At 42.8% G+C, this 8,634-nt stretch overlaps 1 protein-coding gene across 2 annotated transcripts; it reads left to right on the forward strand.

Annotated features, from left to right (window-relative positions):
• Nucleotides 1–8: 8 nt before the first annotated feature.
• On the forward strand, nucleotides 9–7,787 carry PRDX1 (peroxiredoxin 1). 2 transcript variants are annotated; one of them, XM_049807830.1, is made up of 7 exons: nucleotides 14–141; nucleotides 786–1,015; nucleotides 3,197–3,313; nucleotides 4,275–4,428; nucleotides 4,706–4,828; nucleotides 5,667–5,797; nucleotides 7,407–7,787. In XM_049807830.1, exons 3-7 carry the CDS (start codon nucleotides 3,208–3,210, stop codon nucleotides 7,490–7,492), a joined length of 600 nt encoding a protein of 199 aa, XP_049663787.1. In that variant the 5' UTR covers nucleotides 14–141; nucleotides 786–1,015; nucleotides 3,197–3,207; the 3' UTR covers nucleotides 7,493–7,787. The 2 variants fall into 2 exon arrangements, with proteins under 2 accessions (XP_049663786.1, XP_049663787.1); XM_049807829.1 differs by lacking the exon at nucleotides 786–1,015 and having other exon boundaries at nucleotides 9–141.
• Nucleotides 7,788–8,634: the final 847 nt, after the last annotated feature.

The following is an 8,634-nucleotide window of genomic DNA, read 5'->3' on the forward strand; positions in this document are numbered from 1 at the left end:
CGGCGGCGGCGGCCGCGGCGGGGCTCCCGTCTCCTCGCGAGACCGCGGCGGGTATAAAGGGGCGGTGCGGCGGGGGCTGCCGCAGTTCGGGGCGTCCTCGTTCCTCTGGTGTCGCTCGGTGCGGGCTGCTCGGCTCTTTGTGTAAGTGCGGGGATGGGGCGGGGGCGATGTCCGGGGTGTCGTTCATTTGGGGTTTTGCACAGTGCGGTTTTTTTCTCCCCATTTTTTTTTTTTTGTATTTTTGTGGGGTTTGGGTTTTTTGTTTGTTTTCCCCTCCCCCTCTGCGCGGGTGGGTTCTTGAGCGAAGCGTGCAGGGCGAGCTCTTGCTCTCTGCATCCCGTCCCCTAAGGAGCGCTCTGCGGGGGCTACCGCTTTCTTCCCTTGTGTTGTTTCCCCCCGCCTTTTTTTTTTTTTTTGGGGGGGGGGGGGGGGAATAACTCTATCCTACGCGCCGGCCTTTATCAGCTCTCCCCGTTGTGCTGCACGGGGAGGAGCCGCGGGGGGTGATCTCCGAGTGGGGGGGCCCGCAGGCAGGCTGCAGCGCGCCTGCCGACAGCGGAGCGACTTCGCAGCGCGGCCGCGCCCCCCCCCCCCCCCCCCCCCCCCCCCGCCCCCCCCGCCCGGCCGGAGGCTTCGGCTCCGGCTCAACGGTGGGCGTCTGGTAAGCGTGTCGGCGTCTCGCTTCTGAGTCTTTAAAAAACAAAAGTGCTGGATTCAGTTTGGTGGGGGGTGCAAGGGGGGCAGGTGTCCCCTGTCACAGAGCAATGTAGTGGCTTTTTGCGCAGGTGAAGGCTGTGATCTCGCTTCAGAGGTCCTGTCAGCAAAACGACAGTCGTGGTCTGCGTGTAGCTGGCTGCGGTATGCTCGAACCGAGGAGATTTGTGGCAATATCGCTCTTTTCTGACCACAGCTCAGTAGCTTAACCGCATTTTTGTGACAGTCTGAAGGCAGCAAAGTGGAAGGCTGATGGTGTGTTTTGAAATGGCCTTTCGCTTTTGTTCAAGATATCCTAAAGGTACGAATTGCTAGTTGAGAGTGCAGGCTTGGCTTATTATAATTGCTGTTTGAAGATAATTGAAGTCGTGTGTGGCCATGAACAACAGAAAGATATTCCAACCTGATTCAGGTGTATTTGATTTGCAGTGTCCCTTCTCCTTTTTCCTTTAGAATGAAGGGGAATAACATTGAGTCTGGGTTAGGAAATGCTGCGGCTAAAAATCCAAGCAGAACATGGGAGAACATATGTGAACCCCGTATGGAAAAGTAGACGCGTTGGCAGGTCTCTGAGGAAAGCAGATGGTTCTTTTGCAGTACAAAGCAACTGAAATCGCCTGCCAATATTAAAGATTTTTCATGTTACCTAAAAAGGGGGCAATAACTTGTAGTTTATAAAGGGGAAGTATCAAAGAGTAGTCCGACAGCTTTTATTTGACATTGAATTGCTAATAAAACACTCCAGGGGATTGCTGATGGAATATAGGAGGACTGGCATAGTACTGAGCAAGGATGACCTTGAGACTGAGTAATGGAAAGGAATGTAATCCAGTGACAAAATGTGGGGTCACGCACTCCAGAGAAAACAGCTCTTGCTTTTATAAGGTGAAACTCACTAGTTAGAGGCATCTCAAATAAATACTGTGCAATGGCTGTCCCCCCATCTCTCTTACAAAACTGCAGTTTCAGAATTGCACCTGCATTCATGGCTACAGGTCATGCTTGGCAGAGGGATTATTGATGTCTAGACTGCTTCAATACAATCCTAGCATACTCTGTAGTTCTGGCCACCATCATCCATAAGACTTACTCCCAGTCTGCTGCTGTTGAAGACTAAACCCTTGGATGAACATGGGGATATTGGCCTTTGTTGCAAAAGGTAGTTAGAAATGCTGAACATGTTGGCACTTCTCAAAATGAGAACTGAGATGTAGATGATTACTGTCTATATACTGTCAGGGTATGTAAGAGAAACTTTGAAAGCTAAAGCCATTACTAAAAAGACTAAACTTGGGTTGAAAGATAAATACTTATGACTTGTGGGCTAGTTCTCCAGGAAGAAAGTGGCTGGCAAGGGGGAAGGAGCCAAGAAATGAGGTGCTCTCAACCTTTTTTAGAATGGACTTGGTGCCTTGCAGGCAGGACTCGGAAGAATCCTTGTATCTCGGCTTTCCTTGGCAACACGAAACTCATGCTAACCTTTCAGAGGTTTTTTTATCTCCAAGGCAGCTAGTGCTTGTAGCAGTGTATAGAATGACTTAAGTGAAATTACTTTTAAGAAGATTTTGAGTTGAAGAAACAAAGTTCATAAAGTTACCTATTTGAAAGATTATGCTCTGGAAGTAACTGGAGTTCTAAAGTCATATACTGCATTCCCAGACTGAGCAGAAATACTGTACAGGGTGTATTACAAATGACTAGCTTTTAGGGCAGGCAGCCAGATGTAGAGTTCTCTTGTCCTTGTGTACCCTCTTACTCTTTCCCAGTAGACTTGGAGGGGAAACAACCTGGCTGTACTGATTTAAGACTTAGTGAAATTTTAATTGTTAACCTAGAATGCAATTCTCATGTATACTGTGAGTCTTTCTAGTTGCAAATAATAAAAGGTTTAATTGTTTAGAAGGCTGAAGTGTAGTTCTGCAGAGCACTGTCCTCTGGGGATTAACAAAAGTTCTTTTCTTCTGGAATCAACAGGAACATAAAGTTTGAGATCTTAAATTCCCTTGTAAAATTGAACAAGGGTCTCCTCATCAAAAGTTCTAAAACTCAGACTTTCTAACTCATCCACCAAGTGGAACAGGAAGACTTACAGAGGGCTGCTAAAATTCTAGGCTAGCCCTCTCCCACACACTGAGCTGTTACTGGTTGTAGATAACTGTTACAGTATCATTAGCAAGCTAATAAGCCATAGATCTTGAAGTGCTAGTAATCCATGTAGTGGTTTGGTCTGGATATCTAGGCTGTGATTATTGAACTACATCTTGCTGTGCTGCTGCTTTAGGAAAGAATGTTAGTGTTTTGACTGGACTACCCAGGTGACAAAGTTAAAACTAATTTCACTCTTAAGCCTTGTGTTGCAAGACCCAGCTGCTGGTAAACTGTCTTTGGTGTTCAATCTAAATTGAGAAGATGCTTTAAATAAATGCTTGCTTCCAGGTGCAAATGTACAATTTAAACTGTATTGTTATTAACTCCTATCTAGATTAAATCAAGATGTCTTCAGGAAAGGCTTTCATTGGAAAACCAGCCCCTGACTTTACTGCCACGGCTGTAATGCCAGATGGACAATTCAAAGACATCAAACTCTCTGACTATAAAGGTAAGCTTATGTGCTTCTCTAATTACACAGATGTAATCTGGCCATATGCAGAAGTGGAGTGCATCTAAGGATGCATCTTGAATTTTGTTTCAAAGTAATAGTGACCACTTGGCAGTAGACTGAAGTACACAACTTGTGCAGTGGTTCTCAGCGATGGCTAGAGTATGCTTGGGAAGCTATCAGCAGCATGGCTGAATGTCCCAGCTATGATAATTGTTGCTAATTGGCATAAAATGCCTCTAAACTAATCTCAGATCAGGCTTATTTGTCCTGTTTATTGTACTGTGAGACTGATGTAATGTCTCCAAACTGTGGTACAGCAAAATCTTCTATTGTAGGCTTTCTGTCAATGGAAACTAGATTCTTTCCTCTACCCAATGAAGTTCCTTTCTCTAGAATACTGGCAAAATGTTTGCCTTGCCAGAAAAAGCTTACTAAAATCAAAGGGAAAGCCTAAAGTATTCAAGTGCTAATGTGGATGGCTTTAAAAAGACATTTCTAACTAAGCTGTGGCCCTCAGGCTGTGTGAGGGCAGTGAGTAGGTATAGACTAGTCACCTTCTGCACCCTGTTAGTATTCAAGCATAGGGTCTTCTAGTGTGGGTACTAGGTGTACTCTGGGGAGGCCTATGGGACTAAACCCAGGAGACAGGCATTTCCTGTCAAATTTGACAGTCCTAGTTTGGGAGACTTCGGTTGGGTAGGGTTCTGTGTTACTAGCTGTAGAGTGGCTTCAGTGTTGTAAATGGTATTTGGCTGAAGCATAAATCCCCTAGGTGCTTTATGGGCTTGCCACCTATATAGCAGGTCTTAAAATAGAGGCATTTGTAGTTTGCAATTTAATCTTTAAAGGTTGTGTTGTGTCAAGCACTTTCTCCTTTATCAGTATTTGAATGGTTGATACTGATTATGAGAACTCTTACAAAGGTGAGAGAGATTAACTGGTTATACTGTTCATCTAGGAAAATATGTTGTGTTCTTCTTCTACCCCCTGGACTTCACTTTTGTCTGTCCAACTGAGATTATTGCATACAGTGACAGAGCTGATGACTTCAAGAAAATTAACTGTGAAGTAATTGGAGCTTCTGTTGACTCTCACTTCTGTCACCTTGCCTGGTAAGAATCAGTCTTTTAACAGAATATTCTGCCTGGTCTCAGTTCTTGCAGGCACTGAATCCTGAGTGTACTTAAACTTTCTTACTGAAGTATCAGATAAAGGCACTTGGGCAGTATTGGTAGCACCAGGTACTTCTGAACAGAACTGAGTATACTGTTCAGTTCTGCTGCTGCCTCCTGGCAGACTAAGTATGATATTGCAGAAAGGATCAGCTTTTGTTGTACCTTATACTTTATTCTGGTCTGTATTTTTAACATGTAAACTTTGTTCTTTTAGGATCAACACTCCTAAGAAACAGGGTGGTTTGGGTACTATGAAAATCCCATTGATTTCTGACACAAAACGTGCCATTGCCAAAGAATATGGAGTACTTAAGGAGGATGAAGGTATTGCATACAGGTAATGCAAGAAGGTAAACTTGCTGTTGAAGTCTTATGTTCCAATACATGGAGCATGTCAGATGAACACGGAGCTTGCATATACTTGAACACCTGCAGCAAGCTGAAGCTGTTGGCTCTTCTAGAGGTAAACTGCTTCAAGCTATCAAACACTCTTATAAGGGGAAATGCTATGTGGTTTTCCTTAGTGTTTAGACTTTTCATGGCTTTGGTAAGCTAGATAAATGCCTGCCCTTTGATTACCTATATGCACAGGCAGGAGTTTCCTGCAGGTGAGCTTCTGCAAACATTGGTAATGCAAGACCTACATAGTCATGAAAGTGATTACAGGTATTTAGGGATTAAAGTACAGTTAAAAACCCAAGCCTTAGCTTCTAGTCGACTGTTCAGTTGAAGTTGTGGAGGGAGCTGAACTTCTGCTAACTCTTAACATGACTTTGGAGGACTAACTGAAGAACCATTGCTGGGTTGGGCTTTTTGAGAACAGTGTGTAGTTATTATTTGAATGTAAGAATGCCTCTCCTTTAATTCACCTTTTCCTTGGGTTTCTCTTCCATTTTGTTTTTCCACTAGCATCTTCCTTAAATAGGAAATGTTGCTTTCCTGCAGTAGACTTGCATCCTGTCCCTCCTAGCTCCTGCTGAATGTTAAGCTTTCAACTGCTAATGTTTTAGTGCTATGCATACACCAAAGATATTGGTTTTTAGGAAGAGGTAATACTAGGTGACACAACGTACTGCCATAATGGAATACTGAACTTGAGTTTTTGAAACTCACTTCAGTCTAATCAGTCTTTCAAAAGCTGTGTTTAACTTCAGGGCTGCATTTGTTTTTTGTAGGGGTCTCTTCATAATTGATGAGAAGGGGATCTTGAGGCAGATAACAATCAATGATCTTCCTGTTGGCCGTTCTGTTGATGAAACCCTCAGACTTGTGCAGGCCTTCCAGTTTACAGATAAACATGGGGAAGGTAAGAGTTCTTCCTCTTTCTAATCTCAAATGTTTTTTCTAGAGAACAGTATTAACTAGGCAGGTTAAATCAAGGTTTATTGAAAGGTACTAAGTACATGTACTGATCTGTGTGCAACAATAATTGTGCTGTCTCTTGAAATGCAACTGGTTCTGTAAAGCTACTTGTTGAAGGACACCATAGTGCTATACTTATCCTATTCCAGTTAATTGTCCATTGAGTACTTGCTAATGTTGAAACATCACTTAAATCAACTTGGTGCTGGATGTCTTGCCAAGCACATAGCAGTTGTCTCTCAATTAGACACAGAAAATAGAGACAGCAATGAAGGACATGTAATAACTTAGCCTGCAAGGGTAAGCATAATTTAGACTCTGCTCTCAGATTTGGTAGGTTGAGACCATCAGTACTAATGCAGTGTTTTACACAGTCTGCTAAACAATGTATTTAAATTCCCAGAAAGCCTGCTGATCTGTGTCCATGTGTAGTAAGGGGAAAATGGATGAGAGTCTTTGTGTCCATAGTTCAAGAATAAGATACTTGAGGCTGGTAGCTTTTCTACAGGAATTAAAAAAAAAAAAGGCACTGCAGATGAAAGGTTTGAACGAGGTTATTGAAACTCAAAATTACTATGTAGGTATTAGTAGTCTTCAACTGTCATTAGTTGATGACATGTGTTGCTGCTGGTCATACTTAAGTTGCTTCAGAATTGGTAAATCAAGGGCAGATTTTATTAAAACAAGCTGCTATTGTGGCTAGGCTATAGCCTGAAGAGAGTCAGTGTTTCTGAACTTGTATGCCATCTTCTGTCAGCTGAGGAGACATCCCTAATACTTGGTGATGCAGCAGTCACATGTCATGCAAATGAAGCCTTCTGGGCTTTACTATGCCCTGAAGTAGTCAAAAGCTGGCAAAAGCTTTTCCTCCAGAATGACGACTGCAGTCTCATGTAAACCAGGATAGACCACAGTAAGGTGTGTAGCAACACTCAGAAGCTGAGAATACTATAGCTAAAATTGCCAGTCTTCTGTGGAGCAGGCATCAAGCTTTGCATGGCTGTATACAAGGAAGACTGTGTCCAAAAAATGCTGCTCAGGAGTTGCTGAGATTTTGAGGCCATGGAACCTCTGCATCTCAGGGGCCTTTTGGTAGCCATACAGGGGAACTAGAGACAGTTTAACTAGTCTTCCCTCTCCCTATTAAACTGGAGAATAGGACTAGGGTTGATTACAGATAAGGAGACTATAGACTTCACAGGATCCAAGGAAAGAAGTGTACTGTAAAGTTGTAAAGCCTATCTGACTCAGGCTGTTGGAGTTGGTGTTACCTTGCTTCAAGTTTCTGTGAAACTTTTTAAGTGGGGTGGGGAGGGGTGCATGTGTAAAGGGCCCACTGTTCCATGGGCAAACACCTGGTTCCTTGGGTGCCACTAGCTAGCGAATAAATGGAAATAAGTAAAATAAGTTGAACATAATGCCACACTGAATAATGCACCTCCTGTATGTTGCGAAGATGTAAACATGTTCTGAGTTGCTAGTTTGCTTTAATGTTGTGTAAAACATGTTATGCAGGAGCAGGTGGTAAGACTTAAATGTTCTTATCATTTCAGTGTGCCCAGCTGGCTGGAAGCCTGGCAGTGACACAATCAAGCCTGATGTTCAGAAAAGTAAAGAGTATTTCTCCAAGCAGAAATAAACTTGTTCTGAGTGGAAACTAGTATGCCTTATGTAAAGAGCAAGCATCAGTTATGAACTTTGACTAAGTCATTGCATCTGAGTCAAGGGATCATGTTGTAGGTATAAAAAGTAACTTTTTTTACTTGAAGGCAAGTTTGTCCTGTTGACAGTACCTTCATAGAAAATCTGAAATGATCAATATCTGTACATCAAGCCCTGTTGACTTTAGTGACAATGCAGTCTATGTGGTTAGCCATGTGTTGCATATAGAGCAGTGGTATCCTTTTGTAACTCTATTAAACTTGTGGAAAGAGCATACTGTCTACTGTTTTTGTGTATAATCATCAGGAGACCTGGAAGCAATGCAGGCTGCGTTTCTGAAAGCTCTGTCTACTGAGCTGTCTGTAGACATCTCAATTCCTAGAGACCTCTTACAGCTCCATTAGAATGGAGATACTAACACTTAATTTTCATGTTGCAGTAGTAAAGTACTCTGTACGTTCTTCATGACTTTGCTACTATGTAGAGGAACATGGTTTGATAGTAATCTGACAGACTTAAGCAATACTACAGTGCCCAGAGCATGAAGCATAGATGTGACTGACAAAGACTAGGCGTGTTTTCCTGCACTGTTTCAACTTCTGCATCCACTTTGGTCAAAATTATGACTGTTCATGCTAAATTTCTGGGAATCTAATGTTCAGTTTGAACCCTGTTTGTACAGGAGTGGAAGACTGGGCTTTCTGGAAAGCAAACTTAAAATCTACAACATTCATCCCTAGTCTCTCCCACTGCATGGAATGGGAGTGAGAATATGCCAGTTATCCATTAGCTTGTAGTCGTATGACTAAGATCAAAAGAAGGGTGGCACTACACAGTCTGGTACTCAGATGTGCTCAGCCTTGTCTTTAATTGTTGTATTCCAAATGATTATATGCATACTGTAAAACTCAAAGCATGTGACTGTGGCCTTAAGTTACACTAAAGCTGAGTGTGCTGTGTAGCTTCATGGTTAAAGGTGGCTTGTGATGAAGTCCTGAAGCTCCTGGGTAAGGAGATAATGCCTAGCAGTATAAGTTAGAACCCTGTGATCTTTATGTACCTGTAAAGTTTAAACTCTTAAAGGCCAAGACCTTGCATCTAACTTCAGCTCCTCAAGTA

This window comes from Accipiter gentilis, chromosome 8, assembly GCF_929443795.1.
Source record: "Accipiter gentilis chromosome 8, bAccGen1.1, whole genome shotgun sequence".
Taxonomy (NCBI): Eukaryota; Metazoa; Chordata; class Aves; order Accipitriformes; family Accipitridae; genus Astur; species Astur gentilis.

Coding starts and splice junctions, on each gene's coding strand:
- PRDX1 (XM_049807829.1), top strand. CDS start 3,208: ATGTCTTCAGGAAAGGCTTTCATTGGAAAACCAGCCCCTGACTTTACT. Junction 3,314..4,274: donor CAAACTCTCTGACTATAAAG/GTAAGCTTATGT, acceptor CTGTTCATCTAG/GAAAATATGTTGTGTTCTTC. Junction 5,798..7,406: donor TACAGATAAACATGGGGAAG/GTAAGAGTTCTT, acceptor TTATCATTTCAG/TGTGCCCAGCTGGCTGGAAG.